The sequence below is a fragment of the Schistocerca americana genome, chromosome 3, assembly GCF_021461395.2.
Source record: "Schistocerca americana isolate TAMUIC-IGC-003095 chromosome 3, iqSchAmer2.1, whole genome shotgun sequence".
Classification (NCBI taxonomy): Eukaryota; Metazoa; Arthropoda; class Insecta; order Orthoptera; family Acrididae; genus Schistocerca; species Schistocerca americana.
Window position 1 is genome coordinate 81,926,384 of NC_060121.1, and position 25,255 is coordinate 81,951,638.

Sequence of the window (25,255 nt, forward strand, 5' to 3'; positions counted from 1 at the left end):
ACCCGCCGGCCCCCCCCCCCCCCCTTTCATCGGGTCATGTTCTTACGCCATCAGAGCGAGTAAGAATAACGAGGTTCACTTTTGTTCTCGTAAAAGATCCTGGTTCTCATATTTTGTTAATAAAGATGCAATACTAGTATCAATTTACGTTTATTTCATTCATTTTAAATTCACCCCCCCCCCACACACATGGGAATTGTTTGCAAGTCCCCTGTAAAATCATTGTGATTAGCAAGGTAATTAATTAATAAATGCATTAGGTCGGCGGAATGAGTAAGGTCGGAAGGATTTTGCATCTTTTCATGTTATGGCTGGGTTCTTGCGATACTGCCAATAGCTTAATCCTTCGATCATCCCCCATAGAGCAAGAGAGCGGTCATGAATAAAATTCCCTTCCATGTGATGAAAGTACGATGCCTTATTCTGAATACGTTATTAATGAGTATTAGTGTTATCGAGTTGGGAACATTTTTATAGACGCATACGACGAAAATGCTAAACCGATGAAGGCTTCCGTATTCGGTTAGTCTATTACAAGATTTCTCATCATTTCACATATCATCGAGAAAGATTAGGCACCGCTTTTAACGTCTTGTCTTCTAAATTAAGCCTGGATAAGGGAAGTCTTTAGGAATGTGCAGAATGCAAACACGAGGGTGCTAGAACGACAGGAACAGGTGAACTGGGGCATAGACAAGCTGTCTCAGTACTGCGTGGGACAGTGGATAATAGTTACAAATCCCTATATGCCAGACACTGATATAAAGAAATTTTTAATTAAGTACTAAGGATCTTACTAGATCGTACAAACGACCTCACTGGCCAACGTGAAGATATAGTTCTCCACAAAAACTTCTATTATACATGTCTGTCGCTAACGTCATTCTAAGGAATGTTAAATGTGTCGACAACCAACCAGGAGAAGAAAGCTACAATACGTAAAAAGCAGGGACGTGGAATTGGTGAGACACATATGGTGCATGATGTGCCTTATAGGTCAAGGTCAGGTAAGTAAGCGACATGACTGATTTCTTGGGGTGTTTACGGTGAGTGTATAAGAGAGTGTACACCTATCAGCCAGGACATTATGACCAGTGACCCACCATACTTATAAACCGATCCAGGTGACAGCAGCGTCACATTTATAGGAATGACTGTTAGTCAGACACACGCACGGTGCATGTAGTATCAGTGAACTTGCTGTTCGTGTGTAAGATGGGGAATGCGCGTGATCTACCCAGTTTGACTGAGGGCAGATTGTGGTGGCCTGGAGGTTAGGCATAAGCATTTCAGAAACTACACGACTTGGCAGGAGTTGGAGGAGAGTTTTGATGAATGCCTACAACAGGCGGTGGGACCAAGGTGAGACCATGTGGAGACGTTGTTGAGTTGGGCGGCCGCCCCTCCTTACAGGTGTCGGACGTCATAAGCTGGGCAGACAAGTGGAACAGGACAGGTGGCGAACTCTGGCGGAACTGGCATAAGTCTTTAATGCTGGGCAGATTGCCGGCATTTCTGAACACGCAGTGCATTGAACACTCCCAACAATGGGCCTCTGCAGCGCATGATCCATGCTTGTGCCAACTACGACTGAAATGGCAAAGCGACCACCAGCACTGGACGTTGGAGCAGTGGCAGAGAGATACATGATCTGACGAATAGCCATAAATTCTCCATCATGCCGATGGCAGGGTGCGAGTCCTTCGTCTTCCGGTAGAACAGCTCCTTGACACCTGTACTGCAGGACGAGACAACTCGCAGAGGCTCCATTATGCTCTGAGGAACATTCACATCAGCGTCCATGGGTCCAGCAGAGCTCTTAAAAGACACCATGATGCCCAAAAAGCATCGTACACTGGTTGCAGTCCGCGTACACCACTTCATGACGATCACGTTTCGTGATGGCTGTGGCATTTTTCAACAATATAATGTGCCAAGTCACAGGGCCAGAAGTATGATGTCCAAGGAATGGAAAAGCAACTGGAATCACTCAACAGAGGAAATTCTACTGGACCTGACGGGATACCAATTAGATTCTACACAGAGTACGCGAAAGAACTTGCCCCCCTTCTAACAGCCGTGTACCGCAAGTCTCTAGAGGAACGGAAGGTTCCATATGATTGGAAAAGAGCACAGGTAGTCCCAGTCTTGAAGAAGGGTCGTCGAGCAGATGCGCAAAACTATAGTCCTATATCTCTGATGTCGATCTGTTGAGGAATTTTAGAACATGTATTTTGCTCGAGTATCATGTCGTTTTTGGAAACCCCGAATCTACTCCGTAGGAATCAACATGGATTTCGGAAACAGCGATCGTGTGAGACCCAGAAAATATTAGATACAGGCTCCCAGGTAGATGCCATTTTCCTTGACTTCCGGAGGCGTTCGATACAGTTCCACACTGTCGCCTCATAAAAAATGTAAGAGCCTATGGAATATCAGACCAGGTGTGTAACTGGATTGAAGAGTTTTTAGCAAACAGAACACTGCATGTTGTTCTCAATGGAGAGACGTCTACAGACGTTAAAGTAACCTCTGCCGTGTCACAGGGGAGTGTTATGGGACCATTGCTTTTCACAATATATATAAATGACCTAGTAGATAGTGTCGGAATTTCCATGCGGCTTTTCGCGGATGACGCTGTTGTATACAGAGAAGTTGCAGCGTTAGAAAATTGTAGCGAGATGCAGGAAGATCTGCAGCGGATAGGCACTTGGTGCAGGGAGTGGCAACTGATCCTTAACATAGACAAATGTAATGTATTGCGAATACATAGAAAGAAGGATCCTTTATTGTACGATTATATGATAGCAGAACAAACACTGGTAGAAGTTACTTCTGTAAAACATCTGTGAGTATGCGTGCGGAACGATTTGAAGTGGAATGATCATGTAAAATTAATTGTTGGTAAGGCGGGTGCCAGGTTGAGATTCATTGGGAGAGTACTTAGAAAATGTAGTCCATCAACAAAGGAGGTGGCATACAAAACACTCGTTTGATCTATACTTGAGTATTGCTTATCAGTGTGGGATCCGTACCAGATCGGGTTGACGGAGGAGACAGAGAAGATCCAAAGAAGAGCGGCGCGTTTCGTCACAGGGTTATTTGGTAGCCGTGATAGCGTTACGGAGATGGTTAGCAAACTCAAGTGGCAGACTCTGCAACAGAGGCGCTCTGCATCACGGCTTAGCTTGCTCGCCAGGTTTCGAGAGGTTGCGTTTCTGGATGAGGTATCGAATATATTGCTTCCCCCTACTTATACTTCCAGAGGAGATCACGAATGTAAAATTAGAGAGATTCGAGCGCGCACGGTGGCTTTCAGACAGTCGTTCTTCAGGCGAACCGGACGCGACTGGAACAGAAAAGGGAGGTAATGACAGTGGCACGTAAAGTGCCCTCCGCCACACACCGTTGGGTGGCTTGCGGAGTATAAATGTAGATGTAGATGTAGAAGTGGTTGGAGGAGCACAATGGTGCGTCCCAGTAGAAGTGTTAGACCTAGGGACGAATAGTTCCAGTTACACCAGGCTACTGTCCTATCCCAAGGACAGTCAGCCCTCGTGTACCAAAGCTAAGGCACAGAGTTTAGGGCCAGAACTAGAAAATGCGAGCAGGTTTTGAAAGCTACTGAGTCATCCCATCACCACCATGCAGAATCAACGTTGTACACACCCATCAAGAAACCTGACAAAAAACAATAGATCCGACACAACCACACAGGCCAATCCCAAGAGTCACCAACTTACCCTCAACAATCTCAGCAACCTCAACGTTCTCAGTCCGACCGACAGCCAGGTACTCACTGTCAAACAAACCATTCTGAAGTTTGATATGATCATTCAACCTGGAATTGTTATCATTAAAAATCTGTCCCCAAGGGAACTACTAAGTCTTTTCATACCTTCACTAAAACAATTCAACCTAGCATAATTTGTGACTGACACGAATTTTAGAAGGAACCACGTCAGACTCAGCACTTACCAACTGACTTTGAAATCAAACTCAAGAAAACAACTGGCACCAGACAGGAAGCAACTATCAAGTCAACGAACTCACGCAGTAAACCGCAACCTGACTGGAAACCACGTGGACCCTTCCAAAGTGGCGTCACCACTAGTGTCGATCACGACGTCACCAATGAAGAAGTCGAAGAGGAACTAAAGATGCGGGGACACCCATTCAAAGAAAGCAGCCCGCATCTACTCACGACTCACCAAACGACCCAGCAAAAAATTACGTGTCATCTACGAATACAACGAAACCATAGAGAAACTGCTTTCATAGCATTTCAGGATGCAATGCGTACTACATAAGTTTCAACCATCCAATCCACTACCTCCGCAACTCAAACAATTCAAAGAATGCAACAATTATCAGCACACCTTCTAAAATTGTCGCAACGAATCCAAATGTGGGAAATGCAGTGTATCTCAGCTGATTTCCAGTGCAAATTTGATTCTAAAAACCTGACTGCAGCAATTGCAATGATACTCACTTCCTTAACGATCTAAATTGCTCAAAATGGCAGGAGCAATCCATCTCCACTGGCAGAACAGATAAGATCAAGTGAACTGATGAACCACTTTACCTCATGTTGAATGCGTGTAGTAATCCATCTCCACTGACAGAACAGATAAGATCAAGCGAACTGATGAACCACTTTACCTCATGTTGAATGCGTGCAGTAATCCATCTCCACTGACAGAACAGATAAGATCAAGTGAACTGATGAACCACTTTACCTCATGTTGAATGTGTGCAGTAATCCATCTCCACTGACAGAACAGATAAGATCAAGTGAACTGATGAACCACTTTACCTCATGTTGAATGTGTGCAGTAATCCATCTCCACTGACAGAACAGATAAGATCAAGTGAACTGATGAACCACTTTACCTCATGTTGAATGCGTGCAGTAATCCATCTCCACTGACAGAACAGATAAGATCAAGCAAACTGATGAACCACTTTACCTCATGTTGAATGCGTGCAGTAATCCATCTCCACTGACAGAACAGATAAGATCAAGTGAACTGATGAACCACTTTACCTCATGTTGAATGTGTGCAGTAATCCATCTCCACTGACAGAACAGATAAGATCAAGTGAACTGATGAACCACTTTACCTCATGTTGAATGCGTGCAGTAATCCTTCTCCACTGACAGAAGAGATAAGATCAAGTGAACTGATGAACGACTTTACCTCATGTTGAATGCGTGCAGTAATCCATCTCCACTGACAGAATAGATAAGATCAAGTGAACTGATGAACCACTTTACCTCATGTTGAATGCGTGCAGTAATCCATCTCCACTGGCAGAACAGATAAGATCAAGTGAACTGATGAACCACCTAACCTCATGCTGAATGCTTACAAGCTGAAAACTTTCTGCGTGCATTAAGCACTGAACTACTCAACATTCTTCCGGAACGTGGATCCCTCATTACTGAAACGATAAAAACGATTTCCAGAAAGTTTCTGCGAAAACACACACTTCAAAAAGAGTTTTGCATCACCCCAATTTATAGTGCTCCTGAAGTTCGACGTTGACTGTGGATATTGTATCACAGACACAGTCCCTTTAACTGTTCAGAGATGTCACTACACCCGCCTAAAGATGTAAACAAGCATGCATGTTCAGCGGCTATTAATCCAATCATTCCACCAGGATGGAGGTACATGGTTCGTGTTGTCTAGTTCAGCCATGCCTAGACGGTCAATACCGCGGTGAGATCACGTCCGCATTGTTACTTTGTGCCAGGAAGGGCTCTCAACAAGGAAAGTGTTAAGGCGTCTCGGAGTGAGACAAAGTGATGTTGTTCGGACATTGAGGAGATAGAGAGAGACAGGAACTGTCGATGGCATGCCTCATTCATGCCATCCAAGGGCTACTACTGCAGTGGATGATCGCTACCTACGGATTATCGCTCGGAGGAACCCTGACAGCAACGCCACCATGTTGAATAATGGTTTTCGTGCAGCCACAGGACATCGTGTTACGACTCAAACTGTGTACAATAGACTGCATGATGCTCAGCTTCACTCCCAACGTCCATGGGGAGGTCCATGTTTGCAATCACGACACCATGCAGCGTGGTACAAATGGGCCCAACAATGTGCCGAATGGATTGTTCAGGACTGGCATAACGCTCTCTTCACTGATGAGTGCAGCATATGCCTTTAACCGAACATTTGTCGGAGACGTGTTTGGAGGCACACTGTCCAGCGGGTGCAGTAAGGTGGAGGTTACCTGCTGTTTTAGGGTGGCATTATGTGCGGCCGACGTACGCCGCTGGTCGTCATGGAAGGCACCGTAACGCCTGTACGATACGTGAATGCCATCCTCCTACCGACTGTGCTACCATATCGGCAGGATATTGACGAGCCATTTGTCTTCATGCACGACAATTCGCAACGCCATCGTGCCCATCTAGCGAATGACTTCCTTCAGGATAGAACATAACTGGGATAGATTGAAAAGGGCTGTTTACGAACGACGTGAATCACCAAACACTCTGAGGGGTGTACGCCGAATCGAGGTTTAGGTGTGGGACAATCTGGACCAACAGTACCTTGATGAACTTGTGGATAGTATGCCACGACGAATACAGGCATGCATCAGTTCAAGAGGACGTGCTACTTGGTATTAGAGGTACCAGTGTGCACAGTGATCTGGACCACCATCTCTGAAGGTCTCGCTGTATAGTGGTACAACATGCAATGTGTGGTTTTAATGAGCAATAAGAAGGGCGGAAATGATGTTTATATTGACCTCTGTTCCAGTTTTCCGTGCACGTTCCCAAACTCTCGGTACCGAGGTGGTGGAACACTTCTTTTGATGTGTGTATATGAAAATTCTGCAGGTGTGGAGCAACATACACATCTACATCTGCAACGCGTCAAACTCATCTGCCCAAGTCTAAGATATTGTTGCACTCTACAAATTTGGTAACCTTCTCACATTCGCTTTCAGAAAAGACAGTGATACTATAGTATTATAGTATAGCTTTGTCCACGCCAATGCTTTGTGTGCTAAAGATGAGCTCCTAGAAGTTGATTCTAGAATAAAACATTACATTTTTTGGAATTAATGAAAAAAAATGCATCATCAAAGACGTAAGTCTTCTCGTTTACGTATGTCACGCGTTACACAACCCCAAAACAGGCAGAGGAAGATGTTCACAAGGAAGAGTTACCTTCTTTCATAGAAAACAACTGGCTGCTATAAGACTTGATTTACCGGAAAAACTGAAAACACAACAAGCTATTGTCGTAAAAAGTAGGAAAAAAACATAGGAAACCAATCTTCTTCGCAACTGTATATGTACCTTCCACTAGGGATCTACCAATATATCTCTCATTAAATTTCTATACTTGGCCCAGAAATCATCACAGGAGAGCTTAATGCCAGATCAACTGTTGTTGGTGAAGGAACCAAGAACAAAAACGGCGATCTCCCCATTGCCCTCCGCGAAACTCACGGATTTCGAACGTGGTTAGGTGATTGGGTGTCACTTGTGTCACACGTCTGTACGCGAGATTTCCACACTCGTAAACATCCCTAGGTCCACCTGTGACGGCGACCATGTGGCAGAAAGTGGGTGGAGGAAGCCACGTAAGAAAGACTGCTGTAAACTGAGCTAATGTGCAAACGGTGTGAAGGTCACAAAGGTCTGTTCATTCTCATGTCAGATCCTGTGACGATACGGACAGAACAGCTGGTGTACCTGTCTAGAGGAGACAAAACTGTAGGCCCCCCTGACATCAGGAAGTCGCCATGTTCATTTAGTCAGCGCCAGAAATATATTTGATGGGCACGACTATTTGGGAAGCTTAACACCATTCATTCAGAAATTGAAATTGGTTAGCGTCGAAAGATTAGACCTTCTCGTAAATGAGGGATATGACCTCGTCTATGCAGATGCTGTTACGCCAAAACATGGGCATGCTTACCATGAGAACGACACTACCCTAGTGTAAAATTTTCTTTTTTCGGACAAGAGAAATTTGGAGTCGCTGATTGGTTCCTCTCGTCATGTGCAAAATGGAGGCTTGCTCAGCAAGTGCGGGAACGCCCTAGCTGCGTATGGATTGGTTACCAGGCCAATATAACAGTCAAGAGGGGAGATTCCATGAACAGAGGATAGTTCCGTTGGTTTCTGCACTCTGGGGCGGTTTGGATTTTGCTAATTCGGCTCCCGTAGCGGGGCTTGGCGGAAATTGGTTGCGGTTCTTTACCTTCGTCGTCGTCCGGCCTTTCCCTAATGGATGAGACCCGTTGTCTGCATCTTGTGATGGACTAAGAGCCAGTGGCAGTTTCCAGCTGTACTGACAGTGGAACTGCATATCACATCGCACATATCGTGGGTCATGAAGGTGACATTATTAGTCCTGAGTCGGCCGTCTGACGTTTGATAATTCCAGCACACACCGTGGTGCCTGTGAGTCAGATTGATTTGGCCAGAACAGTCAACGGGTGCACCTCACACTGAAATCTGCCGGGATTTCATTCTCTCGTTAAAAAGAAACGTAACTTTTAGTCACAATAGTCATATTCCTCGCTTCCTTGCCCGCCATCCCTTTCTTTCCTCGATATGCTGGACCATTTCCCTCACTTCAACCCGCCGGCCCCCCCTTTCATAGGGTCATGTTCTTACGCCATCAGAGCGAGTAAGAATAACGAGGTTCACTTTTGTTCTCGTAAAAGATCCTGTTTCTCATATTTTGTTAATAAAGATGAAAGGGAAGTTTCCCGCGTTCTGATAATCAGAACGGCAGACCGCTCAGTTCTCACATTTTCGTGGACACGTCAGAACTCTACAGCTGCCTAGCGCACCGCTCCCCGTCCACAGCGCGCCGTTTCCTGTTGCCGCCTGAATCAAAGTCAAAGGGTGAAACACTGCTACGCCGGTGGAAGTTTGTTAAATGTTATTCGCAGTAAGACAGAAACTTAGGAACCAGGTTTTAAATTGTAAGACATTTCCAGGGGGAGATGTGGACTCTGACAACAATATGAACTGTAGATTAAAACTGAAGAAACTGCAAAAAGGTGTGAATTTAAGCAGATGGGACCTGGATAAACTGAAAGAACCAAAGGTTGTACTGAGTTTCAGGGAGAGCATAAGGGAACAATTGACAGGAATGGGGGAAATAAATACAGTAGAAGAAGAATGGGTAGCTCTGAGGGATGAAGAAGTGAAGGCAGCAGAGGATTAAGTAGGTAAAAAGACGAGGGCTAGTAGAAATCCTTGGATAACAGTAGAAATATTGAATTTAATTCATGAAAGGAGAAAATATAAAAATGCAGTAAGTGAAGCAGGCAAAAAGGAATACAAACGTCTCAAAAATGTGATCGACAGGAAGTGCAAAATGGCTAAGCAGGGATGGCTAGAGGGCAAATGTAAGGATGTAGAGGCCTACCTCACTAGGGGTAAGATAGATACCGCCTACAGGAAAATTAAAGAGACCTTTGGAGAAAAGAGAACAACTTGTATGAATATCAAGAGCTCAGATGGAAACCCAGTTCTAAGCAAAAAGAAGGGAAAGCAGAAAGGTGGAAGGCGTATATAGAGGGTCTACACAGGATCGATGTTCTTGAGGACAATATTATGGAAATGGAAGAGAATGTAGATGAAGATGAAATGGGAGATACGACACTGCGTCTAGAGTTTGACAGAGCACTGAAAGACCTAAGTCGAAATAACGCCTCGGAGTAGACAACATTCCATTAGAATTACTGACAGCCTTGGGAGAGTCAGTCCTGACAAAACTCTACCATCTGGTGAGCAAGATGTATAAGACAGACGAAATTCCCTCAGACTTCAAGAAGAATATATAATTCCAATCCCAATGGAAGCAGGTGTTGACAGATGTGGAAATTACCGAACTATCAGTTTAATAAGTCACAGCTGCAAAATACTAACGCGAATACTTTGCAGACGAATGGAAAAACTAGTACAAGCCGACCTCGGGGAAGATCAGTTTGGATTCCGTAGAAATGTTGGAACACGTGTGGCAATACTGACCCTACGACTTATCTTAGCAGAAAGATTAAGGAAATGCAAACCTACGTTTCTAGTTTTTGTAGACTTAGAGAAAGCTTCTGACAATGTTGACTGGAACACTCTCTTTCAAATTCTGAAGGTGGCACGGGTAAAATACAGGGAGCGAAAGACTATTTACAATTTGTACAGAAACCAGATGGAGTTATAAGAGTCGAGGGGCATGAAAAGGAAGCAGTGGTTGGGAAGGAAGTGAGACAAGTTTGTAGCCCCTCCCCGATGGTATTCAATATGTATATTAAGCAAGCAGTAAAGGAAACAAAAGAAAAGTTCGGAGTAGGTATTAAAGTCCATGGAGAAGAAATAAAAACTTTGTGGTTCGCCGATGACATTGTAATTCTGTCAGAGACAGCAAAGGACTTGGAAGAGCTGTTGAACGGAATGGACAGTGTCTTGAAAGGAGGGTATAAGATGAACATCAACAAAAGCAAAACGAAGATAATGGAATGTAGTCGAAGTAAGTCGGGTGATGCTGAGGGAATTAGATTAGGAAATGAGACACTTAAAGTAGCAAAGGAGTTTTGCTATTTGGGGAGCAAAATAACTGATGATGGTCGAAATAGAGAGGGTATAAAATGTAGACTGACAATGGCAAGGAAAGCGTTTCTGAAGAAGAAAAATTTCTTCACATCGAGTATTGATTTATCAGGAAGTCGTTTCTGAAAGTATTTATATGGAGTGTAGCCATGTATGGAAGTGAAACATGGACGATAAATAGTTTGGACAAGAAGAGAATAGAAGCTTTCGAAATGTAGTGCTACAGAAGAATGCTGAAGATTAGATGGGTAGATCACATAACTAATGAGGAGGCACTGAGTAGATTTGGGGAGAAGAGAAGTTTGTGGCACAGCTTGACTAGAAGAAGGGATCGGTTGGTAGGACATGTTCTGAGGCATCAAGGGATCACAAATTTAGCATTGAAGTGTAGCGTGGAGGGTAAAAATCGTGGAGGGACACCACGAGATAAATACACTAAGCAGATTCAGAAGGATGTAAGCTGCAGTAGGAACTTGGAATGAAGAAGCTTGCACAGGATAGAGTAGCATGGAGAGCTGCATCAAACCAGTCTCAGGACTGAAGACCACAACAACAACAACAACAACAATATGTAATATGGATTCGGTAATCAGAAACAGTTAAGTGCGAAGGAATATTCCTTTTAACGCACATGTCCACAGTCCGGTACCATTATAGCACTAGAAACGATGTTGTGCTGACCAGCGTTCACATCGGATATGCCGTATTACTCCAAACGGAAGCAACGCTGTTTTCAGAAATGAATCGTCCACTTCAAGAGGAAGGTTATGAATTCCAACCGGTGTATACTCAAGCAAGACAGAGTAGCTTCGACACAAGCGGCGCTGCAGCACAGGCGGAAGTTAACTACGGCCTGCTCGCTCGACGCGCAATGCGACACTATCTTCTCCCCCTAGACCACGAGCTGCGGACATTTTTAATCACTGTATGCTATGTCACTGATTCTCTTTATTTAAATGTGTTGCATAATTATTTCCTTGCGTTATATTATTTTCTCTTGTTCCTGGGTTGTTGTAGTGGTTCTTAGCACGTGGTCTGATTTAATGCAGTTCTCAACGGCAGTCTATCTTGTAAAAGCTGTTCTGTGTCTTAAAGGCGATCAGTGATAGTCAATGCTGCAACCAGTTTGAAGTATAGTTCCCTACACGCAGTTGATCAGGAACTGAATGAAATTGTAGGTTAACGTGCGACACCCATCTGCAAAGACTCCGATACACAACTGGTAACAACACTGTTGATATATTTCGTTTAATGCGGCACTTTAGCGTCGACATTAACAATGTAATTATTTTCCTTCACGTTATCTGCAGAAATATAGGCGAAATATCACGATAATTGCGTTTTATACTTCATAACCAGTTACGAGTTGTTGAGTTACACATAGTGCATAGACACCATGAAGAATAACTTTTCAGAAGAAAGATATTTTGTTACTCTTGACTGACATGGCACAGTTAACCTTGGTGCAGAAATCCTGCAGTTTTCATACTCATATAAAATGCTTTTGGCGAGTATCAGTGATATTCAGCAGTGACCTATGAACTTCCTATTACAGCATCAGCTCATGAATTTGGCTGACTTCTCGTGTACTTGTGAAAATAGTCTATACGTGTCGAGAGTTACCGTGGCGCGCAATTACGTGTTCAGTAGAGAAGTGTTAAGAGTTTGGGGACAGGTTGTAGGGTCTGGAGGTGAGGGACGCTGACCTCGATGGTCTCGTGTGCAGTTATCTTCGGTGAGATCTAGTGGTGCATTTTGCGCGAAAACCATTGCAGCAGATATTTTGGCTGGTCTCCATAACTAGCTTCCTGATTCCAGTAGCCCTCTACGAGAACGTTACGTACCACTTTATATGCATCTGAGACTCAAACATTCTCTGAGTGGTTTTCCGCTAGGTGACCACGTGGATTAGAGTATCCATTCGATTTTTTTCGCCAAAATTTTTATCTAGTCAAACGTACCTCATTCATAAAGAAAAGAGAGCAACCTCTCACTTGCAGACGAGATCCTTTGTCATGATGTTCGGTGAAAAGCTTTTCCACATGTATACCCCGCAGTCCACCTTGGAGTGCGTGGTGGAGGCTATTTTGTGTGCCGCTGTCACTTCCCACCTTTCCCGGTCCACTCACAAATGGTTCGCGGTTAGATTGATTGCCGGTAAGTCTCCGATTGGACGCGAGTCGCTCTAATTTTATATTCACGGTTCTTTTGCGGGAAACACATAGCAGAAAATAATACATTTCTTGCCTGTTCTAGGAACGTACGCTCTCTTTAACAGCAAGCCACACCGCGCAGGAGAATGGCTTTCTTGCATTGTCTGGCACTGGAGTTCGTTGATCGGCTCCTGACGCTTTTATTCGGTACAGTTGGGAGTCACATGTATTTCCAATTTGTTTCACATTTGACATTATCCCATGTGATTGTCCAGAACAACTAACATAAATAAATCGTGGGAGTAGATTTTCTTATTGTTTTCCACTGCTGATTTAGGTGACAGGCTGAATAATTTACTCATTTTCTTGGTAATATGACTTGTGTCCAACTATGCGTTTTCGTTCCCGGTTGTCGAGTGCCTCCAGTTCTCAGATCTTTATGAGCTAGTTAAATAATTTCGCCAACACGGGCGATTTTTCTGGATTTATGGCAACAACTCCTCACTATCCACTAACCTTTAAAAGATTGATTTAATGTTTTTGTGGGCTCCTCGTTATATTATATCCTTCCTCAGTAGTAAAGCGATGTGTATATTTCTCGTGATTTTGAGGTTCATTTGGTAATTTCGGCGATTTACAACCACGTGAAGCGTAATTTACTTGTGTGATTAGCCTGTGAACTCAGTCGATGCTTGTGGAAACAGTTAACAATGCATCAATGCTTCCACTTTTCTCTGAGCTGGTAGACAAACTAATAGAGAAATTATTATTACCATTATTATTATTACTGTTATTATTATTATTACAAATTTTTTCAAATGGCTCTGAGCAATATGGGACTTAACCGGCCGGTGTGGCCGAGCGTTTCTAGGCGCTTCAGTCTGGAACTGCGCGACCGCTACGGCCGCAGGTTCGAATCCTGCCTCGGGCATGGATGTGTGTGATGTCCTTAGGTTAGTTAAGTTTAAGTAGTTCTAAGTTATAGGGGCTGATGACGTCAGATGTTAAGTCCCATAGTGCTCAGAGCCATTTGAACCATTTAAACAAATGACCGCCTAACATCGCCACGTCTGTTTCAGACCAATTCAATCTCCATGCTTTAATTTCCTCTTTCTTATTCTTTACGAATATGCAGTACAGATATAGTTCTAGTCGTCCAAGTATTGTTTCACAGTCTAAACGTGCGTAACTCTATGTTGCCAGTGTTTACCCATTATTTCAGCGACCACTGGTACCTATGACGTATACCAGTCAGCTGATACGTTCCTCTTAGCTGAAAACTATAGAGACACCTGGTGGCGGTTGAGGGTAATTACAATTAATACGTCCATTTTCAATATTTTTACTATGACCATTCCTCCTTTTGTTTAAATATTAGACTGTTATAAAATCGGAATCTTTTGAAAGATTGCGGAACATAGAAAAGCCTACAGCTCTACAATTTGTAGCGAATTAAGGTTTAAAGTATTATCTGCACAGATGCAAATAAAACAAACAAATAAAACACAGTTGACTCCAGTTAGATTCGAACGCTCGTCCTTTATGTTCGTAAACCATGAGGCTGTAAACTGAGCCATCGAAACAGATTCCAAACGTTCGTCGAGATAGTAATTCTACCGACGTGGAGTAATTATATTTCAATCGTGTCTATATGCTCGACTAATGATTTTCTAAAGAAATGATACGATGAGTTAAATTGCAATGAGTTTCGATAAATACTGTATCCTAACTATTATATTGCTTCTATTTGACGATATAAACACCAAGCTGAAGCTCCAAAAACCGCCTGAGTTGTGAACACTGGCTCTTCTGGACTTGGGCATTGGCAACGCTCTGTTCTCGGACTCAGAATTATTCGAGCCGTGTGATCTTTTTGTCTGTCATTGTACACTGCCTCGCAAGAAACGTGAAGCACCCAGCAGACATGGTCAGATGTCAATTTAACACACGGTTCCCTCCTTCGTCGCGAGGACCCACCTCAGTGTCGCCGTGGGCTCGCAAATGACGGTCGTCCACCTCTTGCTGGACTGCCCACATTCAGCCGCTCTGCGGCGGACTTTTAACTTTCCTAACACCCTAACTTCGGTGTTGGGCGACAATACCTCAACAGCAGCTTTAGTTTTTTATTCGTGAGGGTAGGTTTTATCACTTGATGTAAGTTTTAGCCATGTCCTTTGTCCCTCTGTGTCCTCCACCCTAGTGCTTTTAGGGTGGAGGTTCCAATGTGTTGCAGAGTGGCTGGCTTCTCATTTTTATTCTTACGGTCAGCCAGCCATGCTAATCTGCTTTCTTGTTTTTATCCCTTCTACCTATTTCTTGCGTCTCTCTATGGCTTTCTTGTCCAATTTTGTCCATTTTAGTGTTTGCTGCCCTTCCGTCGTTGTTGTGGTTCTTCCTTTCATTCCGTTTTGTGTTGTAAGTCTCGTTTGTTTTATTTTCACCCCAGTGGCACTGTTTTATTCGGAACAAGGGACCGATGACCTCGTAATTCGGTCCCTACCCCCTTCCCCCCACCCCGCCCCCTCTTTTAAACCAACCAACCAACCAATTCTCTGTGACAGCTTGAATGGCCTACTGAGAGCGTTATTGTTGTTCGTGTTTAGTGTCGGTGCCAGGCTAGGTATTGTATGTAAGGGGCGTGAACAGGGCCAGAAGTTGAATGATCACCGTGAACGTCACGGAGATGTCTCGCACTCGTGTGAGACAGCGTTATCTGCATCGGTCATAAACTGAAAGGGAGGGACCTCATTGTGGGTCTCCACCTGGCCGACTGGTCGAATCACGCGACATGCAGGTTTGTGGGGCACTGGAATGGGACGGTGGGCCGGTGCTGGACTCCATGGGGGCGTGGGGGTAGACCTACTCGTCGTCAAGGTTCGAATCCATCACGTCTGACCACGTCGTTCCTAAGACATTCGCGTCTGCGCGTGCCACATGAGAACAAGTAATGGACTCCCAGCAACATTCTGTGTCACCATGCACCATTGGTGAGAGACCAGCAGCAGCAGACTGGGGAATTACCATCCCGCGCGTAAGCTGCCGTAAGCGAAAAGCAGGCACTGCCGTTGAATTCTGTCGATTTCTTTCAGTGACAATTTGGGGTTCTGCACTGCCACGGAAGACCATCGTCCGCGGGCATGGCGGCGACCTGGTGCGTTGTCCCGTTGTTCCAATGCTTGTGAGAGGCACAGCGGCGCTACTCCTGGGGTCGTGGTATACAAAGACATCGAGTATAACTTCAGGTCAAGGCTGACAGTCACTGAGGGAACTCTGTTCAAAAGATAAAGATACTGAGGGAACTCTGGCGGCACAACAATACTTTACGGACTTCTTGCGTTCTCTTGCATTACCTCCCATCCGGCGGTATGATGGTCTCCTTTTTCAACATGACAATGCTCGTCCACACATGGCACGTATGCCGTACGATGTCGAACTATTCTCCTCGCCTACGAGACTGCCAGATCTGTCCCCAATAGAGCAGGTGTTGGGCCAGTGTAAGGTTTGTGCTTTATTTCTAGTATTCAAGGAAAGTGACGTAAGCTCGGTCTTCATTCGATGTGTCGTATGTCACATTCTATACTGGATATTTTTCAAACAGTAATTTTCGAGTATATGTTACGCCACAGAAGCTCTGAGTGCAAGACTGTGATGTTTGCTGGTAGCACTGTCGTTGCAGTAGGCGTTCTAAGAGCAGCTAGAGAGAGAGAGAGAGAGAGAGAGAGAGAGAGAGAGAGATTCGGATACTGGCAGTACTGAGAGTACGGGCGGAAACAGCTTGGAGAACACAGACACAGAGATACAGAAAAGGATGAATTATCATTATGTAAAAATTAATTGGTCAAACGAGGAGGTAAAGCGCTGCTGCATTGCTTGCTTGCACGAATTGTAGTGTGTGTGAATAACGGATGGTTTTAGTGGCATCTCTCTTTATTGGTATAGGTTAGTTGGTTTGATTTTTCCGACGAGAGTTGGTAAAAGAGCGATAAAACCTACATCTTCTGAGTGCAAGCTATCTCTGTGGAAAGTTTACTATTTTCAGAAACTGAACTTGGCAGTGTATGATTTGTTACAAGTGATAATTTTTCTAAAGATGACTGTTACAGTTCGATAATGACTTTTTTTGTTGCGAATATTGTTTTTAAAGCTCAACTTTTCCTTCAATCATTTAACAACTTCATTTCCAGCAGCGTTTCCTCACAAACAAACTTTACTTTTTGATTATGTGTGTCGCCACATTGCACGGAATGGAAGATAGGTCGACAGCGAAAAAGCAAAGCGTGATCAGTTCGGAAGAGTTGCACGAGCTTGCACGGCACTCCAAAACGTCTTCTCTCCTATTTAGGCTGCTTGCTGCTGCTGTTGCACATACGATCATAGCTTCGAGCAGTACCAGGATTCTGTTCCACACGTAAGGCACATGAAACTTGTTAGGGCCAGTTTTGTATTATAGTAAGATAGATCATTCACAGTTAGAGTTAGTTTCCTAAATTCATTGTCAAGTCAGTATAGCTAAAGTTCACACAACATTTCGTATGCAGGCAGTTTTATTTTCACAGTGCAGAGTTGCATGTGGATTATTCTGAGTGTAGAATCTGGCCAGTCTGACTACGTACTTAAATTTACACGAAAAATTTTCGTTCCTTATACAAAATTACCAGTCCAATTTTGAAAGAATGACTTTTTCATTCTGGTTTTTTTTGTGTTGGAATTGCAAGTCACGTATTGTGACGTCGCACATTATATTGCAGAATAGAATTTCACAGAATTGCTAGTTTCATTTATAGTTAACTTTTCGAATCACCTCGGCAGAGTTAATTAGAAATACATTTATAAAGCTAGTTTTGGCGACTTTTTTTTATCAGATAGCGATTCTGTAATTACACCACTTCTTACCCTGTACAGCGGTTCTTGGCGCTTCAGTTCGGAACCGCGCGACTGTTACGGTCGCAGGTTCGAATGCTGCTTCGGGAATGGATGTGTGTGATGTCCTTATGTTAGTTTAAGTAGTTCTAAGTTCTGTGGGACTGATGACCTCAGATGTTAAGTCCCATAGTGCTCAGAGCCATTTGAACCACTTTTTTACCCTGTACAGCAACGAGACGCAGTGTGATTCAGGAAAACAGCTGCAGTGTCCTCGAACCAAACTGCATAACTTAATACAACACTTGTGTTGTCAGGACACCGACACAGATGCACGAGCATAAGCGACAGCTGTTTTCCCCGTTCACGAAAATAAACCTCAGTAAAAAAGTTAGCCGGCTGCGGTGGTCTAGCAGTTATAGGCGCTCAGTCGGGAACCGCGTGACTGCTACGGTCGCAGGTTCGAATCCTTCCTCGGGCATGAATGTGTGTGGTGTCTTTAGGTTGGTTAGGTTTAAGTAGTTCTACGTTCTAGGGGACTGATGATCTCAGATTTTAAGTCCCATAGTGCTCAGAGCCATTTGAATCATTTTTTTTTTTAAAAGTTACACCAGTTCGGAAGTCAACTCCATCCCAGCGCCAGTGTCCGGGCTGAGGACCAGACACAACCGTTGTGGGCTACACTGGCTCACGAGAGCTTCCAAAGCCGTATGACAGCCTTTCAGAACGAATTAGTGAATGAATACCGGCCAGAGAGAATACAACGTCATTTTCGTAACTGTGTTCATACCGCCAGGTTGTTTGTAGATTTGACTCGATTTTGTAACCCCTGGAATAAAGTCGCGTGCCTTCCCAGCCTGTGAGGTTTCATTTCGTTTCGTTCTCCCCTTGTACGGGGCGCGCTTTTTTTTTGTTCAAAATGGTTCAAATGGTTCTGAGCACTATGGGACTTAACTTCTGTGGTCATCAGTCCCCTAGAACTTAGAACTACTTAAACCTAACTAACCTAAGTACATCACACACATCCATGTCCGAGGCAGGATTCGAACCTGCGACCGTAGCAATCGCGCGGTTCCGGACTGAGCGCCTAGAACCGCTAGACCACCGCGGCCGGCACTTTTTTTGTCATTCGGCATATAGGCATATGTCATTTACACGTGAAGAGATCGTCAACAACGCATCTCATCAGCTCGTTGTTCCGGCGCCCTGCAGGCTCTCCAGCGTTCGCAGCGAGGGTGTGGAGGAGCGGGGATAGGGGCGAGGGGTGCCGCCACCCTGTGACGTCAGCGTACGGCACTCCACTCCCGTGGAGCCGCGTGCTGCTCGGCTTCACACTGATACGATGTGGTCTCGTCGCACCTGGGCCATTTTTTAGTTCTTTTATTTTGAAACGAAAGCCATTTTCCCTTTGCAGTAGACACGCCAGCTCGCTTTGGTAAGATTTTTCAGCAGTCAGGTAAGGATACCGTATTAAGATCCAGGGATGCGGCTTACCACCACAACTCACCGTTTTGTAATTTCGAAGTAGTATCTACAACCGATGGCAACCAGATTTGTCCTTAAGGGGGGTAGGACGTCAAACGGGCCGACTTGGAGCAGGAGAGGCACCACAGGACATATTAATTTCCACTGTCTATACTTTTACAAATAAATTCATAAAACTTTGTCAGCATGACCAGGAAGGATTCAGAATTCACACTCATAGCAGTGGAAGTTCGAAAACACAAACGAAGTAATTTTGTTTTACCTGTGAAATTTCATCATCTTTTTCACTTACTAATGGCAGCATTTGTTGCTATAGGTACACTTTTCTTCATAAGTAAGAGATATGGTTCGATGAATTTTGCACAGCATACAAACCATACTTAAACGTTATGTAACTCTAGAATTTTCCAAATCTATTAAAAACTGGTAAAAATTGAGGTAATCAACTACAAAATTTGTGTTTTTTCTAAACATGAAGTTTAAAATACAACAGATCATTGGTTTTTCATAAATTAAATAAATTGTAGAGTTTCATACACCTGTAAGTATGGTATGTATGCTGTGCAAAATTCATCGAAGAATCTCTCTAACTTATGAAAAAAAGTGTACCTATAGCAACAAATGCAGCCATTAGCAAGTGAAAAAATGATGAAATTCCACACGTAAAAAAATATTTTGTTATATTTTCTAACTTCCAGTGCAATGAGTGTGAATGCTGAATCCTTCCTGGTGATGCTGACAAAGTCTTATGAATTTATTTCTAAAAGTATTTTACTGGAAATTAAAATGTCCTGTGATGCCTCTCCTTCTCCAAGTCGGCCCGTTTGACGTCCAACCCCCCCTTAAAGGCGAGATGCGTTACAAGTCTCGTCTTTGTTTAGGCCGTGGGTGTACGTAATATTCGATCTACGCTAATGAGAAACGCTCAACATAAAAATCCCAGCTGCGTGTGCCAAGGTTCTGCCGCATAATTACTTAAATTTTGGAAGACAGGTTGCATTATCCAGGGTTCTATTTTTGAAAATATGGTATAAAATTCAGGGCGAAACTTGTTCAGAGTTTGTATGAACTTGCACTTTAAATAATCGAAGCAGACGAAATGAATTAAAATTTATGCTGCGGCCGGGACTCGAGCCCGGGTCTTCTCAGAGTCCCGGCCGCAGCACAAATTTTAATTCATTTCGTGTGCATCGATCATTAACGTAGATAATAAAAAGAGACTTAAATGTCTCAGGGAAATGTAAGATCTATTGCACTTTAAATTTTACGAAACGGGATAGGCTTTCAAAGCAAGGGATGAGGTACACTTTTTTTTTTTTTTTTTTCTTTTTTTTTCTTTTTTTTTTTTTTTTAGCGTATGCTTTCCGTATGGTCTATTTTAGTTGCCACTAGAAATTTCAAAAAATTAGATTCAAACGAATAAAATTCATGAAGTAATACACTTTGATATTGTTTTTAAATAAAGAAAATATTAAGCACCAATCAAGGTTTGAGCTTACAACCGTCTGCTTTGCAGCCATACACTTTTTTTTTTTTTTTTTTTTTTTGAGTCTCCTTCGTCTTGTTGGCGAAGAAGCAATCTTTTGGAACAAAAAAAAGTTTCTCAAAGCCAAAATCAAATTTCTTTTTCCTTTAAGAACAAATTGTGAGGAATAAATAAGGAAAAGTTTTTTTTTTTTTTTGAAAGAAAACAAAGACTCCGATTATACTGGTTTCTCCTTCCAGTAAACAATAATTAGTCTCCTTCGTCTTGTTGGCGAAGAAGCAATCCTATGGAACAAAAAAAAATTTTTTTCTGAAAGCCAAAATCAAATTTCTTTGTGCTTTAAGAACAAACTATGAGGAAGAAATAAGGAAAAGATTTTTAAGTCGTCATGCGACTTGTAGTTAAAGTCTAGTTCTTACAGGAGCTCCTGAAGTGTATCCGCCTACAGCATGCCAGCTCGTCCAAACGTGTCTTCTCATGGCGTAGGCGTGAGTTCTTGGTAGCAGATCTATTCAGTTCGGTTCGTTTTATACAGTTTTCAGCTTCTCAGGGCTTGGACGTTCCAGCTACTAGGTGGGTCATCGAAAGTGCTCCGTAAGAAATTAGAAAAATATTGTTTATAGCGTGGGTTGCGTATCAGGACGCAGTGACGTTCGTTGAGATAAGTCCAATATCCTATCGTAGACTTATCGCCTGAAGTAAAAAGATAGCGGATCGTGTGGCCACAGATCCAATTCACAGAGTTAGTTTTGGCGGAGGGGTAGAAAGTCTTATCGGGGTACAAAAGCATGTGGACGTCGATCTGAGCCGGTGTCTGGCGAGTAAGAAAAGCCAAAATTCGCCGCGCAAGTGTCCAGACGTCTAGCGCTGTGCTACAGTGGAACCGGTGGACATCCGTGTCATCCACGCCACAGTGGGTGCAGAGGGATGAATCGGCGAGATGGATGCGGTGCAGACGATCTCGGTTAACTTGTTTGCCATTCACGGTGATGTACCACGCTGATTGAACGTCTGATTCGAGAAAACGCGCATGGATCGCCTTCCATATGTGTCGCCACACGTACTGTGGATACTTACGTTCGATGGGGTTGGACGGGCGGCACAGTTGTAACAATTCGGAGACTGTTTTCGTGAGGTACAAACGTGGAAGTGGTAAGGACCGGTAGATATAACTGAACTCCAGGAAAAATCGTTGGATGTAATAAAAGGGGGTTGGAATGGTCGATATCAGTACTGGGGCGGACAAGGAGGCCGGTGCAAAGTTGTGAAGCAGGAGGCTAGTAAGGCTCTGCGGGCAACGATGCCAAAGTTTGAGTTGGGAGCTGACGTATAGTGCCTTGACACGAGTCGGCACGTGGATGAGTCCCACCCCGCCACGATCTCGTGGCAGTGCAAGGGATTCATACTGCACCTTGAATAACATCCCCGAGCTGACGAAGGAGCCGAAAGCCATCAACAGTCGTCGCGCCAGGAGATTTGGGACTGGTAGTACTTGAGCCACGTGTGGTATACGGGAAGCATGATACATGTTCACGTATTGCGCGCGTTGGATAACGTCGAGAGCTCGTAGCCGGTGATCTGCGAGATTTGCTCTGATTGTCTGTAGCAAGCGTCTACCATTGATAGCCGCTGAGCGGCGCAGGTCTGCTGTGAAATCAAGTCCAAGACACCGTATGGTGGCGGCGACACTAAGGGGGGCAGCGCATCTCTCCGGCAAGCCCTCACCAATGAGCAGGACCTTGGATTTTGACACGTTGAGGCAGCTCCCCGACGCTTCGCCGTAAGTCGCCACCCATGTCAGTGCTGCTCGTACTTCATCTTCACTGCGCAGATATAGTACTATGTCGTCTGCGTAGGCTGCACAACAAAAACGGCGGCCTTGCACAGCCATGCCTTCCAAACGTTGGCGCATGCCCTGGAGCAGGGGTTCCAAGGCGAAAGCATACAAAATCGTGGGAAGAGGGCATCCTTGCCGTACAGATCGTGCGATGACCAGGGACGGTGTAAGACGACCATTGTACATGATTTTAGAGGTTGCACTACTCAACAGGCGCATAACCACTGTTACAAAACCGCCAGGAAAACCCATATGCTGAAGAACTGTCCGTAAATAGAAGTGGTCAACACGGTCGAAAGCCTGGCTAAAGTCCAGTGAAGCCAAGGCGCCAGGGAGACGCTGATGATGCGCTAATGCTATCATGTCTCTGTAACGGCAAAGGGCCGTACGGATGTTGTTGTCGCCTCCTAGGGAAGTCTGGTCGCAGGATGTGACGTAACGTGCGACCTTCTTGAGTCGCGATGCCAGTAGCCGTGTGAATATTTTCATGTCGCTGTTGAGCAAAGTAATTGGTCGATAGTCCTGGACCCTCGATAACCCGCGCGGTTTATGTACGGGGATAATAATTCCTTCTAGAAAGGCGCTCGGGACCACTGTCCTCGGTGACATCAGCTCTTGTGCGATTGCCGTCCACGTGGAAGCCAACAAATACTGAAAACTTTTATAAAATTCGATGGGTATACCGTCAGGTCCAGGAGACCTGTTATCGGAACCCGCCTTGATAGCATCTACCACTTCATCTGTGGTTACGTCGTCTTGGAGGTCATGCACAGCATCCTCCGGAAGAGTGTTCGTAGTGAGCTGAGCGACTTCTGTGATCAGTGCTGCAGAATGCGGTACGGCTGCGTATAGCCCGGCAAAATGAGCATGGAGAGCACGACCGATGCTTTGTTGGGTGTCGTGCCGGCGCCCTTCCACATCAGTGAGGACTTGGATCAGAGCTCGTCGTCGTCGTTGTCTTTCCTGAAGGAGGTGGTACATCGACGGACGTTCTTGAGGGATTCGATTAGAAGCTCGAGAACGGACTACAGTGCCTTCCAAGTTACGCCGCATGATCAAGGAGATCTGCGCCTTCGTGCGATGGACCATCGACTGCCGGGCTGGCGAGAAAGGCATCGTCGCACAGTCACGTAGAATGGTGTAGTAGAAGTGCAGGGTATTAGTTTGCCACGCCTTTAATTCCTTCCCAAAACTCATCAGAGTCTTCCTGAGGGTCGGTTTTGCACATGAGAGCCACCATGATAAGGTGGAGTCATAGGCTTCTCGACGATGGTGGCAGCGTGCCCACGCTTCTTCGACCATACGGCGACAGTCTGAGGAGGTCAGGTGAGCGACATTGAGTTTCCACAGACCACGACTATGCCACACTTGCTGTCGGGCGAGAGTGACGTCACAGAGGGATGCATAATGGTCTGAAAAGGCCAAGGGCCAGACTTCCGCATGACGTGTTCCATCAGCAAGGGAGCGGGTAACGTAGATGCGATCTATGCGGCTTGACGAGTGAGAGGTGTAGAATGTATAGCCCGGTTGAATTCCGTGGAGCTTCTTCCATGTGTCAACAAGTCGGAGACGGTCGATGACCACTGAGAGAGATGCACAAGGGGAATGTCGCGGGAGTTGGTCCGCGGGCTCTTGTGTCGAGTTAAAATCCCCACTGAGTACCAAATCGTCCTGCGGACCGGTGAAGAGGGGTGTGACGCTTTCGGCAAAAAAAGTTTGTCGGTCATGACGGCGGCCAGTGCCGGACGGAGCGTAGATATTAATAATACGCACGCCGAACAGTGTGAGGGCCATACCTCGCGCAGTGGGGAGGTAGATGACGTCCTCTGCAGGGAGTCCGTCGCGTAGCAGGATGGCGACGCCGCTACCGGTATCGGATGCGGGGGAAACATGGGCGTTGTATCCGGTGGGAACTAGGAAGTCAGCCACAAACACCTCTTGTAAGAGTGCTATATCCACATCCGCAGAGTAAATAGTGTCTCTGAACATGGCCAGTTTATGGGGGGCACGAATGGTGGCAAGATTCATCGTGACGATACGATATTGCTGCGTGCGGCCATCCTCAGTATGTGCAGAACGTGCGGTAGAAGTAGCCGGCAGGTGGAGACCCGCCGGTGGTCCCGCAGTGGTGATAATTACCGGCGGGGCGCCAGCCCCAGTGTCGCCGAGGTGGACTCCTGTGCAGACACGCTGGCAGTCTGTTCCGCTTCTTCTTCAACGTCATCGGCCCAGGAAGCTGACGACGTGGGCATGTGACGGTCACGTACTTCCGGAACGGGTGTTGTGGATTCCGCAACATGAGTGGCAGGAGGACCGCCGTCATCATTCGTTGACAACGGCGACGACACGTCCCTGGCTGGGAGAGTAGGCGTCACAGGAGGGGCTCCTGTTGCTGCCACATCGCCGGACTGGACGCAATGTGGGAGATCACCGTCAGACATCAGGTCGACATCCCGTGGGGCCGTCTGAGAAAGGGCGTCATCGGAAGGCGTTCGTCGTCGTTTCCTGTGTTTGCGAGGCGACCGCTGTTTTCTGATGTGGCCTTCTGAATCAGAATGTGGTCGCCCGTCGTCTGACGCCGAACCCGTCTTGACAAAGGCAGACGTCGGCACGACACCGAGGTCGACGTCCATGGTTCCAACAGGGACATCGGTTTCGGTCTGCAAACCGGACGGTCCTGAAGCGAGCACTGGAGGTGACGCCGTGCTTGTGTCCTCGGAGCGTTGTGCTGCGGCGGGTGGCGTTGACGATGCTGCTGGCGCAATCGAGATTGGTACGACGGGGTCCTGTGCAACCTTGGCGTAGGTGATGGGTAAGGACGTGACCGTCGGAGCCTG

General features: G+C 45.3%; 1 protein-coding gene across 1 annotated transcript in view; it reads left to right on the forward strand.

Moving 5' to 3' along the window:
- Positions 1-892: 892 nt before the first annotated feature.
- The window catches only part of LOC124605883 (proteoglycan 4-like), a 166,679-nt gene continuing 142,316 nt past the window's right edge, over positions 893-25,255 (forward strand). Inside the window, exon 1 of the mRNA XM_047137832.1 lies at positions 893-1,007. Coding sequence (XP_046993788.1) covers positions 893-1,007 — 115 coding nt within the window. The remainder of the gene's footprint in view (positions 1,008-25,255) is intronic.